At 47.5% G+C, this 24,655-nt stretch overlaps 9 protein-coding genes across 9 annotated transcripts; 3 read left to right on the plus strand and 6 right to left on the minus strand.

Annotated features, from left to right (window-relative positions):
* Positions 1–1,083: 1,083 nt before the first annotated feature.
* N7471_013882 (MFS general substrate transporter) lies at positions 1,084–2,823 on the minus strand (the record flags this gene model as incomplete). The annotated part of the gene is made up of 3 exons (XM_057286600.1): positions 1,084–2,501; positions 2,571–2,595; positions 2,644–2,823. The coding sequence occupies 3 exons, from the start codon at positions 2,821–2,823 to the stop codon at positions 1,084–1,086; spliced, it is 1,623 nt and encodes a 540-aa protein (XP_057129079.1).
* Positions 2,824–3,468: 645 nt separating this feature from the next.
* Positions 3,469–4,404, plus strand: N7471_013883 (2-phosphoglycolate phosphatase; the record flags this gene model as incomplete). Its single annotated transcript, XM_057286601.1, has 1 exon — positions 3,469–4,404. One exon carries the CDS (start codon positions 3,469–3,471, stop codon positions 4,402–4,404), a length of 936 nt encoding a protein of 311 aa, XP_057129080.1.
* Positions 4,405–5,010: 606 nt separating this feature from the next.
* On the minus strand, positions 5,011–5,505 carry N7471_013884 (uncharacterized protein; the record flags this gene model as incomplete). The annotated part of the gene is made up of 1 exon (XM_057286602.1): positions 5,011–5,505. The coding sequence occupies one exon, from the start codon at positions 5,503–5,505 to the stop codon at positions 5,011–5,013; it is 495 nt and encodes a 164-aa protein (XP_057129081.1).
* A 2,922-nt stretch (positions 5,506–8,427) lies between these two features.
* On the minus strand, positions 8,428–9,153 carry N7471_013885 (S-adenosyl-L-methionine-dependent methyltransferase; the record flags this gene model as incomplete). The annotated part of the gene is made up of 2 exons (XM_057286603.1): positions 8,428–8,887; positions 9,104–9,153. The coding sequence occupies 2 exons, from the start codon at positions 9,151–9,153 to the stop codon at positions 8,428–8,430; spliced, it is 510 nt and encodes a 169-aa protein (XP_057129082.1).
* Positions 9,154–9,450: 297 nt separating this feature from the next.
* On the minus strand, positions 9,451–11,439 carry N7471_013886 (FAD/NAD(P)-binding domain-containing protein; the record flags this gene model as incomplete). Its single annotated transcript, XM_057286604.1, has 4 exons — positions 9,451–9,871; positions 9,943–10,612; positions 10,687–10,843; positions 10,897–11,439. The coding sequence occupies 4 exons, from the start codon at positions 11,437–11,439 to the stop codon at positions 9,451–9,453; spliced, it is 1,791 nt and encodes a 596-aa protein (XP_057129083.1).
* Positions 11,440–13,233: 1,794 nt separating this feature from the next.
* N7471_013887 (glutathione synthetase ATP-binding domain-like protein) lies at positions 13,234–15,316 on the minus strand (the record flags this gene model as incomplete). The annotated part of the gene is made up of 2 exons (XM_057286605.1): positions 13,234–15,206; positions 15,262–15,316. The coding sequence occupies 2 exons, from the start codon at positions 15,314–15,316 to the stop codon at positions 13,234–13,236; spliced, it is 2,028 nt and encodes a 675-aa protein (XP_057129084.1).
* Positions 15,317–16,481: 1,165 nt separating this feature from the next.
* N7471_013888 (NAD-dependent epimerase/dehydratase family protein) lies at positions 16,482–17,749 on the plus strand (the record flags this gene model as incomplete). Its single annotated transcript, XM_057286606.1, has 4 exons — positions 16,482–16,501; positions 16,573–16,772; positions 16,837–17,342; positions 17,414–17,749. 4 exons carry the CDS (start codon positions 16,482–16,484, stop codon positions 17,747–17,749), a joined length of 1,062 nt encoding a protein of 353 aa, XP_057129085.1.
* Positions 17,750–22,216: 4,467 nt separating this feature from the next.
* On the plus strand, positions 22,217–22,969 carry N7471_013889 (GNAT family acetyltransferase; the record flags this gene model as incomplete). The annotated part of the gene is made up of 2 exons (XM_057286607.1): positions 22,217–22,646; positions 22,713–22,969. 2 exons carry the CDS (start codon positions 22,217–22,219, stop codon positions 22,967–22,969), a joined length of 687 nt encoding a protein of 228 aa, XP_057129086.1.
* Positions 22,970–23,053: 84 nt separating this feature from the next.
* N7471_013890 (uncharacterized protein) lies at positions 23,054–23,506 on the minus strand (the record flags this gene model as incomplete). The annotated part of the gene is made up of 2 exons (XM_057286608.1): positions 23,054–23,411; positions 23,442–23,506. The coding sequence occupies 2 exons, from the start codon at positions 23,504–23,506 to the stop codon at positions 23,054–23,056; spliced, it is 423 nt and encodes a 140-aa protein (XP_057129087.1).
* Positions 23,507–24,655: the final 1,149 nt, after the last annotated feature.

The following is a 24,655-nucleotide window of genomic DNA, read 5'->3' on the forward strand; positions in this document are numbered from 1 at the left end:
CCCCTCTCCCTCCTTATCCCTCCAATCAAATGATTTTACCAGTCTACTGTTTTCTGTTATAAGAAGTGACTGTCCGCCTATCAGGACCGTTGTTTCTGTGGGTTGGTTTGTTAGGTTGCATCGTCGTGGACTATTGGATCTGCACGGGCCGAGCCGCTTCCTCTCCTTGGATGCGGCTCTAGTCCTTGATCGCCTATACTCGGGCGTTACTCTCTCCATTTCGCCTTGCGTAATTCGTAATTATACCAGATAAGGCGCCATGCAGATCATAGGCGGTGATCGCCAAACGTATCGTCGAGCTTGGTGTCGGTGTTGGCTATACTGGGGGCCTGATGGCGAAGCGCTACAATGGACCGGACCGGTCCGGAGGTCGTCCGGAGTGGGGTTAGGCTAGCTGGATGAGATCGATGAGTCGGCGCCTGGGTAGGAATTAATAACTAGCTAGTTTCGTTGAATACTACCTAGGCAAGGTATACCTTTTTCCGGTTCTAGTTTAGTGAGCGGGGTGACTACCAATAATCCTGCTTTTCCTCGCAATCTCTAGCTTTGTGGAATTTGCCACCGAATTTACCGCTCGAACCGCTGGATAATCGTCTTCGAATTGCGTTCAGAATCGATTCGTGTAAGTTCTTCGATTAAATGCTCATATCCTTTGCACTCCGTATACGTCACTGCTGACGAGTGCTTCTCCGACGCCATTTTTGTGAACTCAGCCTATTTGAGTATGTCACAGTATTTCTGTGTTCGAATGCGTAAGCTGTAACTGATTTTCATTGATACAGACTTGTGATTCGTCCCACATTATTTTGCGAAGGCTGGATCATCACTCCGTCTCATGGCTGCCAATATCACCATCGGCGCATCTGCCAGAACGAGCACCTCAGCCAAAGAACTTTGTCTTCTATCATCTACTACCTGGCAACCGATGAATCTACGAAATGGGAGAACAACCAAACAATTCAAGGAGAGTGTGACTTCAGATTTCGAATGTACCGACTTTTCCTCCTTTTGCAGAGTATTTTGCGGTTCCAAATCGCCAGTAGATGTTTGTCAAAAGAACTCGCAAATATGGCATACCCCCTTTTAGCTGGAGTCTTCAATCTTTGGAATCTTCCTATTCTCAATAAAGAGGCTAGGGAGGATGGACACCAGTCCCTGCGCCAGAAGAAAATAGAAAACATATCGAAGGGCACTCATGTACGCTTGAATAACAAATCCGTTCTGTTCTTCGGAGAGTGGCACAGTATCCAGGCCGGTGATGTTGTCTAGTTGGACCTTCATACCAACTGCTTCCAGCTTTTGGTGCAAAGTAGTTTGGAGTATGGCCGATGATACCGTCAAACCAATAACCACACCAATGGATCGAACTGCCCAAGAAGCGCTCTGAACTGTTGCCAAGTTTTCCTCAGACACAGACGTCAGAATTCCCATAAGATTTGTAACGTAAGTTCCTCCAACGCCAACACCGATGATGCCAAGGAACAGGTATGGTTTCCAGGAAGACGAGCCTGGACCCAGCGAGCAGAGGAGACCGTAGCCCACTGTAGCAATGGATAACATAAGAATGTTCAGGTGATAGTATCGTCGTAAACGAACAACAAGATAACCAGCAGCTCCAGAACAGGCCCCGAAGGCAACTGCCAAAGGGATAAGTCGAAGGGAAGCCTCAAAAGCAGAGAGGCCAAGGACCTGAAGGTAGAGAGGCACATAGAACATAGAACTAACGAAACAGCCTGTGCTAAAAAAGGTAGTAATCTGGATGAAGCCGACACTGCGTTGCATCAAAGCCCTTATCGGCACCACGGGGCTCTCGGTACGGTATGCGCTATATAAAAACAGGGAGAAGAAGGGTACGACAAAGCACAAAGGGGCGATGGTGCCGACGTCGGCCCAGGAGAAGGTGGCGCTTCCGTGGTTGAGTCCGAACTGCAACAGCACAATTGTGGCAATCAAGGTGGTAATGCCAACGACGTCGAGGCGCCGGTGGGCACTTGTGTTTGCGCGTTGGTCTGAAATCTTGACGTACCAGAAGACGACGGTACCATCTAGGACGATGATAGGGACCTGGATCAAGAAGGCCCACCGCCATCCGATAGCGGCATTGATGGCAGCACCATATACCCCCCCGATGGCCATACAAACGCCATAGAGCATAGAGCCAAGGCCCTCAATGAGGGCGCGTTGGTGGGCAGGAATAAGATCCGTCTCGACGACTGATGTAATTGAGGCAATGGTGCCGCCGCCAATACCCTGTAAGGCGCGGCCCACCAAGAACAGCGGCAGATGCGTCGTCGCTAGACCGCAGAATAGTGTACCCAAAGAAAAGAGAAAATAATTGACGGCAAGAGCCTTGCGGCGCCCGTATTCGTTGGCCAGGTGACCACTAATAGCCTGTGACACGGTGCTGCCGATGACATAGGCTGTTGTGATCCATGAAAAGCTTGATGTCGCCGATAGAGAGCTGGCAATAGGCGTCGCAATTGTAGCGATCATGGTTTCATCTTAGTGTTTCCAGTTAGGAGTCAGTGGGAGAGGTTTCATTACCGATGCGTATGGCGATGATGACATACCGAGTGCCATGAGCAGAGTCCCGAGCTTTCAGCTGTTAGTACGCTTGCGACAGGCTTGGTGAGAGCTACTGACCCAGAGGCTACCTAGTAACACGACAAGACGTCGCATTTTTACAGCGCTCGACTCGCTGAGGGCGGCTTGTGAGATACCGCCATGCTCGTCAAATTCAACACCATCAGCCGTATCTGCCAGTGCATGCTTTTCGCCGTTCGTCTGTCCCGGCGTTCCGTTGTTACGGTGTTCTGAGGCCATTTCCCAAGCTTGATCCTTCTTGACCGACACCTTCAGATACCGTCTAGGGAAGTGGTGATGGATAAATTACTTGGCTCAAACGAGTATTGTGCAGTCTCACGTGTGCATGGTATGTGCATGGTAATACCGCTCGACAGTGTTGGGAGGTTGATATGCGGAAGCTTGTTCAAAGGCGGAAATTCCACCAACCCGACACGGATGTAACCTTTCTTTTCCGGGCTAACCCCTCACTCGAAGTGGCATTTGAACACCTCCTAATAATATCTTGTTTTCTCTTACTATCCTTTAGTGACGAATTTATGCTGGCAGGAGATTCTGCAGCCTAGTCAGCCCAGACCGCCCAGACCTTCTAATATGTTGATTTTCTTGTAAGATTCTTTATCTCTACTCTCTTCAGATAGGTCCATACGATCACCTCTCTTTGCTTCGTCTGAGTCTGAAGTCTAGCTCTAGCAATCTATGATCTAGACCCACGCCACGATGCGTCCTGTATGTTTAACCAGAAATAACATACAACTACAAGCGTTTCTTAACCGATATGATGTGAGAATCTCTCCCCCCTTGCTATCCCACTGCCAAAGAAAAGCTAGAAAGGAATTTCAAGTTAAACATCAAGCCAGATATTTCTCCTAGATTGCGATGGTAATGACCCATATCAGCGGTTTATCAAACAAGCACGCGCGGTCTGACTTGCCCTTAGGTGTCATATGGTCTGGCGAGGAGCTACTCCCGGGTGCTGCAGAGGCCATAAAGTCTTTACGAAAGCAAGGTAATATTGCTCAACTCCCATTCTGGGAAGCATTGCCATTCTTACGTCTCAATACAGGTAAAATGATCATCTTTATCACTAACAACTCGACCGAGTCGCGTGCAAATTTCTGCCGACGATTCGAAAAGTTCGGAATACCCATTCACATAGACGACGTCTTTACCTCGGCTTATATTACCGCCATCTACCTCTCACAAGTTCAGCAGCCTGCCCCACCTCGGGATGAAGTCTTCATCCTCGGCAGTGAGGGCATTGAGAACGAACTTAGCGCTGCTGGCATCAGGCACTTTGGGGGAACCGACCCAGCATTTCAGCGCAACATAACACTTGAAGACTTCAAGGATCTTGCTGCTAGTTCCACACTATCGAGCGGCGTGTGCGCTGTCGTGGTGGGAGTGGACTTGCAATTGAACTATCTCAAGCTCTGCCAAGCAGTGACCTACATCCGCAACGGCGCAACATTCCTAGCAACTAACACGGATGCCACGTTCCCTATCTTTGATACCGTCTTCCCTGCCGCCGGCTCTGTTGCCGCTGCCGTCTCCCGGGCTTCCGATGTCCAGCCGCTTCTGATGGGCAAGCCAGGACCTTACATGATGGATGCGATCTTGGCGCGGCACGGAGATCTTGACAGGAGCCGTACCTGCGTGGTGGGCGATGGAATTGACACAGATATTAGGTTCGGCGTAGAGCAGATGCTAGGCACACTGCTTGTTCTGTCGGGTGTTTCGTCGCGCCAGGACTTGGAATGTACCAGCACAAAATATGCACCAGAGGCATTTGTGGAACAGCTTGCAGATTTGGTCCTTTAACCTTCTAGAGGGGCGTGTGACAAATAAGAGCTATGAATAGTTTAGTAAATACTGACAGAAATCAGGCGTACCAAAACGTATGGTAAAAATGGCAGATATGGAAGACTCTGTTAACTCTAAAATGACAAAACCCGCTATTTCAACAATCTGAGCGGACATAGCTGACTAACTGTAATATGCACTTTTGTATGGTATGTCGAGTACCACTGATCACATGATTTTCGGGGTAAATTACCCTGTCTCCACCACGTAATGCACCTCTGTAGTCCGACAAATACATCTCACTTGCAGCTCACACTTCCTCCTGTATTATTGGCTGGGCAAGTGCAATACCGAGTTTAATGTTACAAAACTCAGTTAATGAAGATAGATAGCAATTTTTACTAGTACTAGCTATGACGAAGGAAACTCAGTATGAGGAGAGAAATTTGCTGAAATGGGTGGTACCCGGTCCTTGCCAAGTAACCCTACCCCCTTCGGGTGTTGGGTTACCACACCGTAATGTAAACTCTTGCTCAATGTAATTTTAAAGAACGCATGAAATATTTTTGTATTTTTCTCAACGTACAACGCCTATAAAAATCTAAAAAAAATCCTAACAAATACTCAAATAGTAGATATATCATCCATTGGTGGAATCCATGGAATAAAACGGGGTGCTGGGGTTGGTGTATCCTCCGTAGTTAATGGCTTCGAAATCCGCTTTTTCAACCGCCTCTCTTCTTGCACCTGCTCTTTCGATTCTCGCGCCCGGATAATTCGATTGGCATCACCAGCAGTAAGGGGGCCCCCTAGGTTGATCTGGCGCTTGGTAATACGGGCATCTCGGTGGACTTTATGGCGTAACAGGGTGGTATTGTCCTTAGCAAGCTGCGTAGCTAGCTCCGCTGAAATTCGCGCACTCCGGCATAGTAGCTTTGCTCGGTGCTGAATAGATGCATAAAGCTCGCTATCTAGCAATTCGATATCTGCCTCCAATTTACGCGTACTCTCGTTTGTACGAGAGATTCCACGGGGTGGTGAATTGGTAATAGAGCTAGGAAAATCAACCTCTGATCCGTCGTCTTCACCAAAGACAACTAGATCATCCCCGTAATCCATAACTTTTTCAAGCGGATTAAGCACCTTTTCATAGTTAAATGGGGAAATGCCACAATTAGCAAATCCCGACTTAATTACTCGGGTGGTGAGAGCATTGCGAACAGATACAATTTCTCGAAAAAAATCCGCTTTTCGGTCCACCGATCCACCCCATTGAACAACAGCGTTGTTATTAGACTGGTAGCAATGCTTTAAAGCAAGAAAAGGCTTGCTATCTAGCGGCTGGCAGATATGCGTCGTATGGGGTATAAAGCAATAGGGGATAATGCTATTCTCCGCTGCAAAATTGATGAATTCTGGAGTACGGTGGGATCCATGGTTATCCATTAACAAAAGGCGTTTACTACCCCGAGTAGTACGATCCTTAGTTGCTAGATGAAAAGCGCGAAGCCATTGAACTGCAGTTTGATCTGTAGTATACCCACATGGTGTAGTTACTAGGGTATAATCCTCCGGAAGGTTGGTATCTTTATACCAATTCTCCATATGGAATTTACCCCTAACTAGGAACCAAGGTGCCATCTTCCAGCCATCGGCAGCAATACATTCAATGCCGGTAATACCCTCAGCAATACCTCCATTTGGTGAAAATAGAGTCTGGCTTTTTGAAACGACTTTTTGAGGCTTTCCTTGGCCAATTTGGAAGCCAGTTTCGTCGAAGTTGTAGATATCCCGCTGGCTTAATTTGTTGCTTTCGATATACTGGTTTAAGCGCTGGTACCAAGTAGTAAGATAGCCAATATTTTCAGCCTCCATCCTCTTCTTTTCCTTTGGTTTTTGTTTTATAAACTGAAGGTTATGGGTAGGTGGGATACGTTTTAAAAACCGGTATACCCAGTTTTTATCAACCGGCGGACGCGACGTGTTTTCTTCCGCATTGGCGCGTTGAATCATTGAATTAGCGCACCCTTCTACCATTCTAGCAGCTGGTGGAGAGCAAGCATCATCTAATATAGTGATCCAGCTAATTAGGGCTTGCTCTTGATCCGGATTTAATGTCGAATTGGTAGGACGGCGCGTCGAACGAGAACCCCGACCGTGAACCCGGTTATACAACAGATTGTAAGGAACGTCGAATTCTCGCGCCAATGGGCTTATTTTTGGTTTTTTTCGAGCATGCCATGCAGAGAGAGCATTTGCAAGGGTATTCTCCAAATCTGGGTTTTTTTCCGGCACGTTGGTAGGATGTAAAATGGTAGTAAAAATGGTGGGTGGTGTAAAATTTACATTGAGCAAGAGTTTACATTACGGTGTGGTAACCCAACACCCGAAGGGGGTAGGGTTACTTGGCAAGGACCGGGTATTGTGTTGCTGGTCCCCAAATGGACAGGCGGTAAGATACTGCCGTCATGCGACCTAGCAAGGTTGTCATAAAATTATGGAATTAGCTTTGTCATCCACCCTTAGGTCAGCTATTCGTCAGCTCGACACAGGACGAACAATGAGACAGACTGTTACAGATTTGAGAACGCATCCCATTGGTCGATATATTACGTCCTTTTACGTGAATTGAAAAAGGCCAGGTCCCTCAGGAGGACATCCTACTCTCGTCAACCCAGAACCTCTACGCCGGGGCCGCCTCGGGCGCTCACGGCCCTCGCCCCTGATCTCCGTGTCATCAATACGTGTTGGTGCGCCGCGGATCCCCGATGATAAGGTAGAAATCTCGGTTGGGCCTCATTCTGACTGGCCGCCTCGTCATCTAGAAACACTGGCTGGCCCCACTGCCACCACCACTGGTGTAACCGAGGAACGACTTACGTGCTATCCTCGTTAGCTTTGCTGCAAATGCCATCACAGCTAGTGTGGAGAAAGGGTTTAAGTTCCATAAATACTGGGCTCTGTCAGAACTAGCAAATAACAGCAATGAGCTAGCCGCTTATGTGTCCGAATCGCTGAAAATTGTCTATCCCAATTAGATCGACGGCCACACAGGCCCTCTCCTACAGCCATATATACGGATCATCGTTATCATGATGACTGCAACGCACCAATTATAAATACAAGGCCTGGCAAGTACTAAATGGTCTAGGATGATGTTGAGGGCTGTAGCAAGCACATAGGCTAATGCAATGCTAGCCTAGTGCATACGTACACTGTCGCACTATACTTGTACAAGATTAGTGTGTGGAGCCGCTAGTCCGTGGCGGTCAGAGCGCATTTGCAAAATAATTACTACTAAATTTGGCCTTCCGAAGGAACACTAAATCGAGTATTTCCCTGGTGGGGGAAGAGGCCGGCTGGGTGCCTTAATTTCACCCAACCCCGCTTAGAGACTATGAAAGGGGAGACGCAACTTCATACATGCCAGCTGCTTGCGCAAACTACTGGAATCCACTTTCCAGTTGTTGGGAGTGATTAACCTATGCGCCAGACCCTCAGCCTGACCATGCACCTCTTCCGTTTCAACGTTGTCAACCATAGGGTTGAAAAAGAAAACAATCAAACTAAGGATTACTGAGCTCGCTTTACCATGAAACCATATATTTTGTAACAGCAGGTATGGAGAGTGTGATGAGGATGCTAGAAAGTCTTCTTTCCGGAAAATTCAGAACTTGAGGACAGCCTCTCATCCCTTACTTCAATTGGCTACGACCCCTCGTAGCTACAATCCATACAATATCTAGCAGAATTCTTGCACCTTCCTGACATTCTCGTGGAAACTCTCTCAAGATTTCCGACCATTCTGCAGGGGAGAGCCCACCATCTCCAACAGCACAGGTTGGAATTATATCATTCTCGATGAAATCCCCGGTCGCCATGACTTGCATAGTAGTCCATGGCTTTTCCATACGGGGCGTAATAACTTGGCGACGCTCCTTCACGACTTCCATGTTGTGTTGGGACAAAAATGAGCCCATATCACTGACCCAGCTATTTTAGAGATTAGGGTTCTTGATCTGACAGCCTTGAACAGTAAAATTAAATCACTTGCCTGCCTCTTATTCCAACGCTTTCAAGCCATATCTTTCCATGCTCAAGGTATTTCGCGCAGTTTGGATATCTCTTGCTTGCATCGTCAGTCCGCATGTACATGTTGACAACATCAAGTTCTTCCCACTGGAGGAATCCACCCGGTTCTTCAGCAATAGTTAGTTTTAGTGTTTTTGCGTCATAGAGCGGTGCCATACTTAGCATTGACCTCAAGTTTGCAATGAGTCGGCTAGGATCCCCCTCTTGGATGTAGAGCATCAACCCACGGCAGTGGACTACGTCATATTGGCCGTGGAGGTGTTCGGGCACTGAGCCGAGGGCGTCCAACGTGTCTAGGAAGATATTTGCTGGAAGTTCTCTCTTGGTTGGGAAATGAGCGGACGAAATGTCGAAGCCATGGAGTTCAGCCGTTGGTGGCAGGACCTCCGCTAAATCCAAGAGCCAAATACTGATTGGACGTGGTCAGCCAAGCATGACCTTGAAAGCTTGTATAAATATGCTTACCCAGTCCCGCACGCAATGTCTGCTATTTTCAATGATCCTCCCAAGGGAATTGCTGGATCGAGAAGTGACGAAATCTGGTCCAAGATCATCCAATGTTGAAGATAAAGTCTTGTGTATTGTTAGATCATCTAATTCATTGAAGGGGCCAAATGATTCCTACCGTGCAGCGGCTTCGCTGTGCCTGCTGAAATTGAGAGTAGTTTGAGACATGCTTGATTCTGGGTAGAGGTCAACAGGAAATATGAAATGAGTACCACAAATGCGTGATATATCCTGTGGCAAATATTCTGGCAGATCTGTCATCGTGAGAAGGCGCGTACACTTTTATGTGTCTAAACACAAATAAATCATCGAAAATTATTCATCAAATACTACCTGCCTAAAAAGTCTGGATGCGAAGCGGGGTTGCGAATAGGGCTGAAAACGGTAAAAACTTGTTTTCCCCGCAGCTATAATTATATTGAAACGGCCACAAGCTCCTACCAATGCAACATCGTCCCAATCAGGTCAATTGTCGCCATATTGCATTATACATTGCTCAATAGCCTGGATCTGCAGGGCGAGAAGGGCGGAGTAATACCGGGAAAGTGCGATGTTACCCGCGGCCACCCAGAATCCCGGAAGCCCTGATCGTCTCCATACAGACTTCAACTCCCCTTCTTGAGTCAAGCCCCATAATGCATTTGACCTATCGGCAACCAGGTCCCCAAAGATCTTACGCGTGGTTTTGCTCATGCTCTCGTAACCTGTTGCAAAAATAACCACATCTGCTGCCAGATCTGTGCCGTCCGCTAGCACAAGGCCCTTGTCGTATATGCGCACTGGCTCGCTTCCTTGCTTCACGGCGATGTTGCCATCGATGATGTGCTGCGAAGCACCAGAGTCAATGTAATAGCCCCCACCGGTCTCCAGAAACATTAGCTTCCTCCTAGTGACCAACCTCGTTTAGCAAAATCGAGTCATTTGGTAGGTTCTTCACACAATGCGACTTTGACTCACCCGGAAGACCCTGGTCCCCAGTTTAGCGCGAACCCCCTCTTTTCCAGTCCTGTAAACACCCCCGCATGCCTATCCCGCAGCTTCTGCGTCAGTTCCATTTCCTTGCGCTTTAGCACCGCAGTAGGTACGCTCTGAGTGAGCAAGTCTGCCTCTTCGGCCGGCGGACCATCTGCAGTATACAGCCCCTTTCCTTTGCTGTAGTCGGATGGATCGACGCATGTCGAGGAACGCTGCACCATGGTAACGTAGTAACCCTTCTCGTAGAAGTCGACCGCAATGTCATGCGCAGAACTACAGCTCCCTACAATGACAGCGTGACCGCCGCCGCTGCCGGGAGGTGTCGCCCTGTCGAACTGCGATGAATGGCAGAGATGACCTTCAAACAAACCCATTCCCGGAACTTCAGATACCCTGGCCTCACTAGCAAGCCCGGTGGCTTGGATGATATGTCGTGGGTACATCGTACATAGTTCTTGCCGTCCGTCGGGAAATTTTCGCTCGACGACGACTTGCCATCCAGTCCCTTTCCAAATGGCACTCTTCACGGCCGCCGAGTTCCAAACGTTGAGTTCTATTTCAGACGCATAGAATTCGAGCCAGTCGCCAAATTCGTCTTTAGATGAAAAAGTGGGCCAATCATCTGGAAACGGAAGAAATGGCATGGTGTTATCTGCAAAGCATTAGAAGATTCAAAGCCTGTTGAAATACCCACCGGACGTCGCAGGTTGAGACACTTGGACGTACACCAAACAGGATCGTGCAGAAGAAGCCGATGGTACCGATTCCGCCAGTTGTCGCCCACCCGACGATTTCTCTCCACTATGAGCGACAAAATGCCAATTCTTTTGAGTCGAGCAGATATCATGAGCCCTGTATGCCCTGCTCCTATTTTTTTAATGCACTTTCAGTTACTGTTTTCTTGGATGACAAACTTCACTTACCAACAATAAGTACTGCCGGATTGTGACTCTCATGCGACATCGTGGGTGGCTGATTAAGGTCGGCTTCGTTTTCAATGGGGCTTTGGTAGCCCTGCAGTCTTCGTAAAGTTGTGAATAGAGTGAAGCATTTCCATTCTTTGGTTTGATCGTCTTGCATGAGACGTATCACACCCTGGCCATGGCCAATGTTGCTCGCGACCTTGGTAACCGCTTCAATCCCGCCAACCATGCCATTGTTGTCAATATTTGTGTATTTGGGAGCACCGGAAACCTCAAACCCCTTGAGCCGCGTGCGCAACATGTGTTCATCGAGGAAATCGCGAATGCCTTGCGGGCCACGCACAGCGCGGAACTCCCATGAGAGAAAGAGATGATCTCTCCAATAAGACTCATCGAAAAAGAGACTCTCGAGTGAGCCGTAGTCCGCATTTCTAAGTAACAAGTTGAAAGCGCTGACCCATGTTTCAACTAGTTCCCGCATGTTCGAAGGGATGTAGGATGTAGCTGCAGGGTAACTTGCAGGAAGAAGTTGAGCTGCGGACATGAGATTCACCATCGTGTCGGAGGCTTAATTGGTTTCGATTCTATTTCCGAACGAGGAATATAGAAATTATGCGTCTACTGATGTGAATTTATACCAAGTACATGGCCCGAGGAGATGATCACGACCCAGTGGAATCACCCAACGAGCAGATTTTCCTCATATGGAAGACCAAATCTTGCTTTGATTAGAAATACCCAACCACTCAACCCCAAGCCCTGTCATGGTTATTTGGAATTCTCCCGCGAAGGAATTGCGTATTTGGTCGCCGGGGGTAGTTTAGAGCGCTTTTGATATAGCGCTAGGTATTAGTGTATCAATGCAATTTTATTTCAGGCTGGATGTAGTAAAGCCCCCATCAAACCTGATATTGCGCAGTGGGTCAAGAATACTACGCAACTATTGGCCTCTTATGAACATATCCCCACCACGTTTTTCCATCTGCGAGAGATGCAGGGTTTGGAATATAAGCTGACAATCGATCAACTTCATCCGTAAGCCTCCAAAGGACATACAGATCTGTGGCGTTGTACATTGTACTGGTTACTTCTGTATTCATGCCCATGCACCGCATTGCCTAGCGGAAAGTATACCATGTAGCCGCCGTGAGCGCGCACAAGTAGCGTACGTTTCGGATCATGATGTTAATGTACTGAAGTGCCACGTAATCGGTTGGAGGCGTTATCAGCACGTCTTCCTCTAGGATCATGCTGTGATTAGTACTATGTGGGTACTAAGAGATATTCATTTTTGTAAAAGCCGATCAGGTTACATTGCATGATGGTCAGATTACACAGCGTGAGGGGTAGGGATAAGGCAACAGGCCGTAGTAGATAGAACTTGTTCCCGAAGGCGATTGTAGTATCCCTAGTTACCACTAATTGCCACCAGCCATGGCTGATCAACACGACGTAGCAAGTTCCGGTTAGGGTCAGGCACCCTATTCGATACTGGTTGGATTTAGCGGTAAAGGTCGGGAGTGATCGCGGCTGTGAGATTCAAAGTTCTCGACGGCTCACGCTTGGTAAAGCCTGTTTCGTGATTCACGAGCAGTGTAATGTATGTTTGGTACGAGATAGTCTACATCAAATGCGTATCCTAACTACCAGGACGTAAGCACAATACCTGGATGAATTGCGATGCACCCGAGTCATGGTCAATAGTGCTTTTGGCATTCAGCGCTTCATAACGCACCCCTTAATTGTAGCCTTGCCAGCGGTCTCCGGGTCCACTTTTATGTTAACAGAATCTCCAAGACCAGTAAAGCTTTCTATGGTAGTACCCATGCCGTTGGGTGGCTGGCGAGAACGAAACGACAAAACAAGAACTGAGACATGGACCGCTGTGACAGCAGGTGATGACATCAGGATGCACTTTGTAGTGTCTGTGCTTTCAGTTTCCTCCAGCCAATTAGCGGTGAGGTCACAGTGTCGTGCGGCCAAACAGCATAGAGGACAAGTTTCATACATATGGTTTCTTCCTGCTGTCCGCTGCGCCTCGTGCGATTACATTGCGTCGGTAGATTTCGCACACCAATCCTCTCATCCCCACATTGCCTTGATGATGTGAATATTTGAAAGATGCAGTCTTAGCAATGGAAAGCGAATCTTGACAAGGGTGTTGCAGACATCCCTAGCGAACGTTGTAATAGGTCCGGATTTGGAGACATGGGCATAGAAATAGCAGTCAATTCTGATGCAAGAGCTTATTATAACCAAATACACTGTAGAAAGGCTTCATAGGATTGTCATAATCCCGAAAGATGGGTTAAAGGTGAGTGACTAAGGAATAACTTTCAAATTTCGGAGCTCAGAGAACTTCATAGTGAAACTCATGCCTAATACACTCGCCCAGTGCCCGAACTTGCTCCCGCCCTGGCTGGCCAATGAGACTGGCTGTTACCAAGAAATATGCCACAAATGGCCACCGCCCAGATTGTTGGGGGTCTGGGATCGTTTCTCCTCTCTTTAGCAGGACCCGGTAATGTGGAATATGTGCCAGGAGCGAAGTTGGAATGGGCCTTGCTCCGGCAAAAGTACCACCTCGCGAGACGGGGACAAAGACGATATTTGTGGGATACTGAATGACATCGGGAAGAGGACAAATGAGTGTTTCCAAGGCATTGAGTGCGGGATCCGGAACATTCCCATTGCTGGGACTGTCAGGCAACTGACGCAGCGCAAGAAGAGTGTACAGTGCGTAGTAGTCGATGCCGTAGGTGTATTCGACGGCAAAAGTTTCCTGATGTCCAGGTGTACGCGGATTGATCTCAATGAGAAAAACGTTTGGCACTTGAGAGCCCAACAGAGGTCGCTCACTAAGTTCCATGGCCTGGCCCTGCATCTCATAGGCCATACGACTATGTTGCATGCGCGCCTCGACGTGGAACATGCCTGTCTTCAGACCTTGGCTTTTGAGACGCTCAGCTAACTTTGATTTGAGCAAAGCTAATTCAGATGTAGGAAGGCCTGAGGGCATTATGGTCGAAGTTTCGGCAAAGGAAGGTGATTGTGACAGGTCAGCACCAAGGTCAGCACCAGACGGAAAATCGTCATTGATTTCACTGAACGCAATACTGCCATCAACCAGGACAAAGTTTGCGTCAACTTCAGGTCCTGAAATATATGGCTCAATGAGGTGCTCCCGGTCCGGGAAATTTATGTGGTTCTTGTGCATCGCTTCCAGCAACTCCTGCTCAGTCTGCACCAGCATCACTCCTTCGGATGAAGAGCCCCGATCCGGCTTGATAATCAATGGGTAGCTCAGTGGAGTGGACAAAGCATTGAGCTTGTGCCGCAAGTCGGCCACATCCCTCGCGGATAAGACAGGCTGGTCAGGTTGCGAAAGCGCACGTAACTTGGACTTATTGCAACAGGCCTCGATACAGTGAGGGTGATTAGTCCAAAGACCCAGAAGTCGCGCTGCTTTGGCTGTAGAAACGAGAAGCCGGTCGGAGTACGTGATGATACCGTGTATGGGACCCCGGCTACGGGACACCGCGGCGACGATTCTATCCGGCAATTCGTCGCCGGGGGCGATGTCGCAGACAAGGAATTCGCCGCACAGATTCCGATTATTAGCGTTTTGAAGCCAATGGCCGTCGAAATCGAGAACAACCACCTCCACGCCTAGGGCGGAAGCAGCCCGATAGGGACCTTCAGACGCTGCAGATATAGTGGGGTGCGGACGACCTTCCACTATGGCCAAACGGTATTGTGGCAGTGGATTCGCAACTATCCATGGAAAGGACAATCTAAGCGTTGCTTCCAGCTCAAGTTGCATCAACGCACATTCAGCAAGTTGCTGGTTCGCTCCCGTATCGCGGGCAAGAAAGCCACCCAACGCTTGGTGGAGAGCAGCAGAGAACACGTCTGTGGCTCCATCGAATTTCGAAACGGGCTGTCGGGGCGATATAAATTCCGCAATCTCGCATGGAAGATCACATCCGAGGAACCGTCGTTGAATCAGGTCCTTGCGAAGAATGTACCCATCCACGTTTGGCAGTAGGAGCTTCAGGGCTGTCAATGACGAGCCCTTATTCTCAACGTGATTGATAATACACCTGCACAAAAATTCTTGAGCTAGGCAGTCACCTAGAATACGTGTTGCATTTCCATTGCTGTGGAATACTTCGAATATTTCGAGATCCTTTGTAAAGAGTGCGCCCGGCGTTTCGGGCTTCGGCCAAATAGACTCTGTGGTCAATAACAGATCGAAGGTTCGGAATGGCGCCTTGGTGCCCGTTGGGGCTGGATTCACTCTCCAATGACATCGAATAGATGCTGCAATAGAAATATTTCAGCTCTCTTGGTTGGTCCATCTTGTTTGAGTTATTACCTTTGCTTTCCGCAAGTTTGAGGGTGATAAGGCTGGAGTTCGCTGTTTCACACATAGCTGAGTATCTGCAGTGGACAGAAAATAGTTCAGAGTCTAAGGCCGCTAGCAAAGAGATGGAGGAACTTTTCCAGGAGCAGGAAAAAGACAATCGAGTAGGGCACAGGAGAGGACAAAAGAGAATGGCCTCTACACATTTTAATCTCGTAGTAATCCCACTTCTACATTCACCAAGCAAATCGTATAACTAATCAAAGTCCTACCACTTGAGGCAAATATAGAATAATCCAGACTGGTGTTCAGGATGCAACCTGCTCATAGGCTAATTATGCAAGGTTAGAGCACGTACTATATACTAGAGGACCCGTCACGTAAACTGTAATGCAGAAAACCGGACTCGGTAGAATACAAAGTACAGGGTACCAGCGCCCCAACAGTCAGGCCGCCCTCAGTCTAATGATCATCTGATCCGTCTCGTTCAATTAATATTTTTCTTTTCGTATGGGAAACCCATACAGGTGCAAAAATCGCTTTTTTCTAGACAAACTGAACAACAAACGGAGAGCTTCGGCCTAAATTTAAATAATGCCATAAAGAAAAGGATTCAATTCGTATTTCCCTATAGGAGAATTATATAGAATGGTCGGTAGTATATATACATAAATTTTGATAGGGGATTAAATATGAACGCAGACTACAACCACTTTTGGGAGAGAAAATTTAATTCCCAGAGTCAGTGGGTAAAATTATACTACATAGTAGGAGTACATTACAGTAGTAGGAGTTCAGATCGAATGAATTGATTTTGGACTGGTATGGAAACCCTTACGAAATGCAAATTGTCTACTACTAGACTAGGGCCCACTGCAGAGGCGGGTATACAAAATCATACCATCCCACTGTACTTATGCATGATCAGGGTAGTATCACATTCACTTCATCCACGCGCTAAGCGAGCCAGGGAAAAGACGGCTTGCTCCGCATTACTAGGGCGCATCCATGTGGATGAAAAAGAAGGCTGTGTAAGGAGAGGGGGGGCAATGAGCGAGGCAAGAGGAAGAAGACTAACGTAACCTGTAAGCGAGACGTTTTGGGTGGGCAGTGCAAGGCATGATGAAAATGTATATATATGTACACTCCAAGGCACTCTAAGTCGTTAGGCTCAGTCACTGACGCACGGAATTCGGCCGATTTTATTATTACTTGCATATCTTGCCAGCAGAATGGGCGCCAAAATCTTTATGTACGGGAAGCCAAAGCACTCAAGTCTTTCGATCCTTCGATGAAATTGCATTGTTGACCTGACTGTTCCAGCACTGCCGGCACGGGCTACGTTGGCGGCACTGTTCTCGACATTCTGGTTAAGCGCCATCCGGAATACAGCATCACCGCGCTCCTGCGCAACGTCCCTGACGATTTTGCCGCGCGCTATCCCAACGTTCGCATCGTTCGCGGTACCTTCGACGACGCACAGCTGATCGCCGACACCGCGGCTGAGAATGACATCGTCATTCGTAAGTACCTGGCCAGTCCCGCTTCCCTCAAAATCAATGTCTCCCGCTAAATGTATATTCTTAGATGGCGGGAAGCCGAAGCACCTCCCGAGCCTCGAAGCCCACATCGCTGGTCTCCTCCGCCGTTCTCAACCCGGACCCGGTTTCCTAATCCGCCTCGCCGGCACAGGCATCATCGCCGACTGGCAAAACGGACCTTACGCCGTGCTCAACCCTAAGGTTTGGTCCGACGTCGACGATATCGACAATATCACAAGTCTTCCCGATGACTACCTGCACCGGCCGGCCGACAAGATCTTGCAAGCGGCAGCCGCTCAGCACGGCGACAGACTCAAGACAGCTATCATCTGCCCGTCAGGAATCTACGGGCAGGGAAGGGGACCCGGCAACACCCGCAGCCTGCTCATACCAGAGATGTGCGAGAATATCATCGAGCTGGGGTATTCCTTCTACGCGCTGACGGGCGCGAATCGGAGGTCCTGGATCCATGTCGACGATGTTGCCAACGTATACCTCAAACTTGTGGAAGCTGCTGTTGCAGGGGGAGGAAATGCAGTGTGGGGGAAAGAGGTAAGCGACAAGCTTAGTCCTCCAGATAAAAGTGTACTGGGACTTTAACTGATATATTGATTGTCACACAGGGGTACTACTTCGCCACCAGCCAAGAACTGTCACAACTCGACCTGGCCCGGGAGGCTGGCAAGATCCTCCACACACATGGCCTGATTCCTACTAGCGAACCGAAGAGTTTGCCTGTCGATACTGTGAGAGAGATGCGGGGTGGCTCGAGCTGGGAGCCGATGGGAGTGTACACCTGGGCTTGTAACACGCGTGTGCGCGCAGATCGGGCGAGATCTCTCTTGGGTTATGCGCCAAGTGCACCCAGTGTGCAGAGCGCGTTAGAGGGTGATCTTCTAGATGCCGTCGAGCATGTGAAGCAGAATGGGCCAACGTATTGTCCAGGTCTTCGGCTTTAGGCAAGAGTCTAACCAAATGTCAAATATGGACTCATAATGTATTGTGCCCGCTTCTGAATTTCGACATCTAGTTCGGTGAGCCATTGGCCATGCTCGATCGAGCCTTGCGGAGGAGTTTCTGCCAGGCATCCCCATTGGATTCAAGTTAAGTCGGTATTTACATATCTTCTGAGTTATTATCTGAGTTATTATCTCGCTTTACCGGTCTGCTCATTGCGGAGACCGCAAATCATGTTAACCTGATTCATCTCTTTATGATAAACAAACGTAAGAGACTCGTCAATACACATGTTCTCAATGAAATATCGATCACCCCATAACATACTTGAACGACTCCCTGACCATCTCTGCTATCGTTTTAGCCTGAACCCGGTCCTCCACGCCATTCAGTTCGGCGACTGCTTAGAAATACGCCATGAACGGCTATTTCCCCTCCATATCGGGATCTCCACCACCTCACCTCTCTACGTGCAAACTAAACGCTCGGCAATGCATTACATCAATTGCTCGGATACTGGCACGACCTCAAGACCCACTCCCTTCGCGAGGGCGGCTTTCTCGGGTCCAAAACCCTAACCATCGGCGTCATAATCCTACATCTGCGACATCTATACGTTCCTAGCCATCTCCACATGAGCCTTGATGTCGCCCGCGGTGCCTACTGGCTACCAATCTTGTCCGCGGGGTTCTCGAGATCCCCCTGTTTACATGCTTCAGGTCCAACCCAACTAATGCACCCCAGTCTCCTAGAAGAATGCATAAAGCATCACAGGAGGGTAATTTAGAATTGTAGATGAAGAGGAATTCAATTATCCCATCTTAAACAAAGGAAATCCCCTCCCTGACCGGCGTTATAACTACATAGTGCCATTTTTAGTCGTCCTCTTCAAGCATCGCCTTAAGTATGAGCTCCATCAGGGTGTGGAAAGCGCTCTCAAGAACTACCTTATATACGCAGTCTTCGTTGAGTACGTTCTCCTCAATGGCATTAGTAAGGGCAACAGTTTACTGCACATAGGCCCAAGCAGTGCCTGCCATATCACAGCTCCTGTACGAATTCTCCTACAAATAAGCACTGTGTCTCAATACTCCTGCTCCCAGAGACCCTTGCAAAACTCTCTTGCAAACTGCGTTGTCCTGCTCAGCCTGCAGCTGGTGACAAATGCATGTGCTCTCCCTTCTGGGAATATCGAAATGTCATAAAGCTAGAAGGAAATACCTGTCAGGGTTGGGCACCAAAAGGAACTTTTACCGAATGAAAGTGAGCTTCGAATTCTCCAGTCCAGAACGACAGCCCGAACTGAAGCGAAAGTACAGTACAGTAATGAACGAATGGATCGGCTCATTTACGCTGACCCCTCGCATAGTTGATTTAACCACTAAACCAAAATACGAATCCGTACCCAGCCTAGTGGGTTGTGGTTTAGAAACCAACTCGCAAAGCGATATGCAGTCTACCACAACTAGATATATCAACGTACGTATATTGGTCGTCTACTACTCCCTAAACAAACTTAGAGCCTCGTCTGGGTCTACCGTGGCCTATTTGCCCCTATTGATGTTTTGCCCTCATGGCGCACGGCTTCGAAATCGCTGGGACGCCTCTGCGAAGCCCAGGACAGCCTGCACCATCTTAGCACGTGAAGCATTATTCCAAGGCTTGATTCTCCCTCCTTCTCCAGATCCCCTTAGTCGGTTTGATATACTGCTAAACGCTTCATCGACCTTCTCGCAGCGCTGGGCAATCTAGCAGAACGTGTATCACACTCTCCCGTTCCCCGCGGACGCACCTGTCGTCATCGCGGAAGCGGAAGGCCTTTGCATATGTTGGTGACTAGCAGTGTGCCGTTCGCAGTTGTGTTAGAAGATACGCTCGATTTCTTTTGGCAGAGATCCGTAGAGCCGCCTTGTGTATTTTGCCGGCAATGCGTTGTCGATCTTACGAAGGTGGCCGCCTTCCTTTGACTCTTTCAATTTTTTCTCCTATTATGTATGGATTTTTCTTTTGATGTGGGTCCTTTTGCGTGGTAGCGAGGGGGGAAATAGGCGGGATTTACTAGGTATAGCTGCTTATTTGGCTTTTTGGTCTGCGGTGCTATTCTTTGGTGCTCTGCAATATCCAGGTATTAACTATAGCCTGACTGCAATACTATGCGTCTTGTTTTTCTGGCTGCCTATAGAATAGCGTAAATGATTTGCTGCCCGGAATCTTTCCTAGAGCTCTAGATTGATTATGATACCAATATACTATTGGTTAGGATGGTGGTAGATCTTACCTATATACTAGTTGACCTCTAATATTAGAGGGCGATCTTGTTAATAATGTTAATATTGTATAGGATTCTGATTAGTTCGGCGGCAGGTATAGATCTTGTTTCTATAGGTCTGACCTACACCTATAGTTTCTTGGTATTTCTAGCGAGTTATAGAGTACCATAGCTACTACGGCTAAGCAACCTTGGCATTCTGATACATCAGAGTATACCAAAATATCTAAGTTAGACCGTACCGCCTCCGCCCGTTCTATTGAAATAATACTATCCTGTTTAATCTCAGTCTTTAAGACTAGCTCGGTCTGCTATAGCAGTAACAGAGTTAGGTTGATTACTTCTAGCTTATTAAGCCCCTCCATCTCTATTAGACTTGGGGCCTCCGCGAGCAAGAAATAGGCACATAACTAAATAATATTCCGTCGCCTTTAGGCTCTAAGCAAAGTATCCTATATAGGGTATTTCTGTGATGAGGTATAAAGTCTAGTATAAGTCATGCGAGTTGGAGCCTAAGGAAAGAAGATAGGCCTGGAAGGCCTAAGGCAAGACTGGTGATATTGTCTTCCTCTTCTGTTTCCCGTTCTTTCCTTTTCTCTTCTTTAGCTTTGATAACTTTGTAGAATCGGATTTTTTCTTTTCAAGAATTACTTGCCACGTCACTAGACCTTGCCAACTCCCATGGGACTAAGAAAATTTTGGTCCCATATCCTGGTCCCATCACTCCCATGAAACTACGCTAGGCCTATTTAGGTAATAGACTTACCTAAACAGGTAGTGATATTCGGTCTTGGCATTGATTTTGACCGCCAAGGACTTTCTCATGGGAGTGGGTCCATGGGAGTTGCAAGGTCTACGGTGACGTCACAATATAACAGCTTCGACATAGACCTCGCAAGGGCCATGGGCTTGTTTAGCCTGCCCATGGGCGGGCGGGCTATTTTCCTCACCGCCCATGGGCTGTAAAAAAAGCAATTATAGAAATGCTCGTGACTTGCATAACTTGCACGATTCTTCTTGTAATCTATTCTACTGTTTTATATGATATTAGTTAATCTGGCTTGAGGCTTTATTTACATATCTATATAGGATCTGAATCGTTAAATCATGATAATCTGTTAATTAAATAACTATTTTAAAAGTGCTTTGGGACCTCATATCCATCTAAAAGTCTTGAGCGTGTTCTTACTCTTTTAGAAGCTCGCTGTGTACCACTTTCACCAAGTAAACTATATCTATAGGAAGATCACCATCTTCACTATCAGGAAAAGGAGCAGCAGCAGCAGTAGCATCATGATCACTATCCTCATCGCCTTCTTCTACTTCCGTTCCAAGATCATCATCCCTTCCCCTCTTCTGAGAGGACCGCGGGGGTATTACTGGAACAATCAGTGAACTTGCGGAATTCTTGCTTAGTCAACCAGACCTCAGACTTCAGTCTATGATATATAGGCCCCTTAACATAGTGGCTTTTGTGACAATCTACTAGATATAGTATTTCTATTACCGTTTGTGATTGAAGATCAATCCTAAGAGTTTAATACTTATTAATAATTTGGTAATATTGCTATTCATAACAATCTGGCCTTGTAATATATTTTCCTGTTTCTGGTGATAGAAATGAGCTCGGTCGCCAAGCTGGAAACTATCCTCCGGGCCTATGTTTCGATACACAATATATCTTTAGATTAGATCTTAGCTAGATTCTCTTCGGCCGACCGGCAGACCCACCAGCGGAAATAATTGTCCATGAAAGCTAATAAACCATCATAGGAACCAACGGGTTAATCGACCAGATCATAGTTGAAAAACGTGAAGAGGATAAGTGATAAAGGTGAACCTTGTGTAAGTCCTATTTCGACTGACAGGAGTCCTACGCTGGAACGGCGTTCTTGCGGTGAGACCTTGGAGCGGCTCGCTTGGGATTTACGTTCTTACATTTCCTAAAACGGGAGTGCCCCTATCAATTCCCGTGTCCGAAGACTTATCGTGCAGGTTGGTACCTCAAACACTTACTACTTGATTCTGGGGGAGAAAAAAAAATCCGGGATGCTCTGATCTATTTAAGTTTCACCGCTCCGTGAGTCATCGTCATCATACCGTAATGCGTCATGGAATCGATGAATGACTCATTGAGTGTACACATTCAAATTATCGCACTGGAATTGAACCTTCATACTCACGGCAATTGCAATCGAAAATGGCGCCAGATCCATCTGTGCCTTTTGAAATAAAGTACGCCAATGCATCTGACCTGAGTGCACTCGTGAGCATTGAAATTCGCTCTTTTCCCTCGTCCAATTATATGCGCAGCACATACAAGGGATGTGATCCATTCGCAGTTCACATATTCAAAACAGTCTCTTCCCTCGAGTATTTCGCCAAATCCGAGTGCCATATTCTAGCGGGTGTCGACTCTGAAGCCGGTGATATTATCGCATACAGCCGCTGGAATATACCAGCTATTTACGAGTTCGAAAGAGCCGTGGACACAAGTCTGAGCAACGATGCGCAAGCGCAAATGCAGAATATGTGGGCGTATGCCCCAAAGTTGAACAAGGGTACCTACACGTTCTACGAGGAAATGATAAAGCGTAGTAGGAACATACATCTCAAGGAAACTGATATTGGTTCGTCAACCCATTTTGCCACTCTACATAAAATTTTACGATATTGACTGCTAAAAATACTGCTAGTCCTTGAACTACTATGCGTCTTACCAGAGTACCAAAGAATTGGAATAGGAAGTGCGTTTCTCAAATGGGGTATCCAGAAAGCAGACGCCAGTAACGCCCGGATATATCTGGAAGCTACGATGGAAGGAGTGCCAGCGTATTTGAAGCACGGGTGGAAGATCGTTGAGGAAATACAGCTGGATTACACGGAGCGTGGTGGAGAGGGAAGTCAGAAGTTCGCATTGATGATCAGAGAGCCCCAGGAAACAGGGGTTTGACATAAGCCTCTTTTCTCTTTGTGTATGTATCGCTTCGGTTATATATCTTTAGAGTCTCCCTGCATTCCGAGTCGATTTATTATATTATATAAGCCCAGATTCTGACCATTGCATAGTGACCTCCACGATCCGTATGATCTGAAGCTGATCGCTTTCGTAGTCCTTCTGGTATGCTGACTCGACACCGACGGCCATATTCGAGTTTCCGGAGCGAGTCTCGACGCACCCATTTACTTGGTCATTTATGAAATTCACTGCAGCCCAGTTTCCGGCGAGAGTAGCTATTTCCAGGGGCCCCTCTCCGTCGACCGTATGGAAATCCTTCCAAGACGCCAGTACTTCCACCACAGTTCTGTCTGCAATTCTTGCATCACGATCAAGCATCATTTTGAACATTTTTCCATCCCCGCCCAATGCCGCACAGAGCAATGCAGTCCATACACTGTGATCGCGGGTCTAAATATCCACGTACTTTGATTCCAACAGGAATCTGACAAGCTCGTGATCACCACTTATCATAGCCACGTGTAGAGCCATTTCAAATGACCGGTCTCATTCACTGCATTTTGGAAAAGATTGTAGGATTCGATGAGATATATCGAAAAGTGTGTGGTCTTTGCCTTTGCGGCTTGTCTGGACAAAACCTTAACGTCTCTGTGGTTCAAGATGACTAGCAGCCTATACCTCACGCAAAGCCGCTGTAGAAGCTGATCAAAATTTTGAGCTACTGGCAAAGATTCAAGGAGATGAAAGTTCCAGAACGATTTTGCATAGTCTCAAAACATCAGTTGACTGTGCAACTTGTGTTGCAGGCCTCGTGCCTCGGCAAAGGTCTTTCCTAGATTAAAATTAGGGTTGTTTTTGGAATTTTGGAACGTAGAAGTTTCAATATCAAACTACCCATATGGACTAGGGAGTCACTAGTCGAGTGAATGATTCCAGATAGGGCTGCACTAGGCTGTATATTAGGAACAACGTTAATACTTAGTTGATATTCAAATGCTAGAAAATGATGAGCTCTCAATGGACCTATAGAGAAGATTAGCGCTTTATGTTTTCACTCGGAGGTCGATCCACAACTGACTTCATTCGGGTGTTTAGTTTGGATGTTGTCAGCAGGCAATCCGAAATCATATTCTGTGATGAGGTCGATACTTACTCCGCCACACATTCAAGAGCTACCGCATTGCCGTCTCCAGGGAGCTGAGTCTGTTCGGATTTTTCCAAGTCCCTTCCATATCTACACTTCTTCCTCCGCTCCCGTGGAGCCTCGTCACTCTCGTCGGCTGAGTTGCTGTTTTCCTGATCGTCAGAGCAGTCGTTTTCGTCCCGCAAATCCTCGTCCTCTGTTGTATCGCCTGCCTCAGATGCCGATAGAGTGCTGGTTTTCTCAGACTCGGAGGACGACAAGGACAATGCACGTTGCAATCTGCTCCGAAAGTCTTGTCGTTGATGAGTGTGCGACACTTTTCGAATTCCACCCATACTTGCGTTTTAGTCACGAGGAGATGGCGAGTGTTCCTGATTCTGGTTGGGTGTACAGTAAAAGGAGAGGGCACACTGGCTTTAATAGATATTTGTATCGTGGAACCGGAATTGAGTGCCTTGCTTGCTTGCAATGGGGGTGCAAGGTCAACCAATTCCCACCCATACTTTCCACACCCGGAGCTTTATTTAGAATGAATC

This window comes from Penicillium samsonianum, assembly GCF_028829775.1.
Source record: "Penicillium samsonianum strain IBT 33392 chromosome Unknown utg000010l_segment0_segment0, whole genome shotgun sequence".
NCBI lineage: Eukaryota > Fungi > Ascomycota > Eurotiomycetes > Eurotiales > Aspergillaceae > Penicillium > Penicillium samsonianum.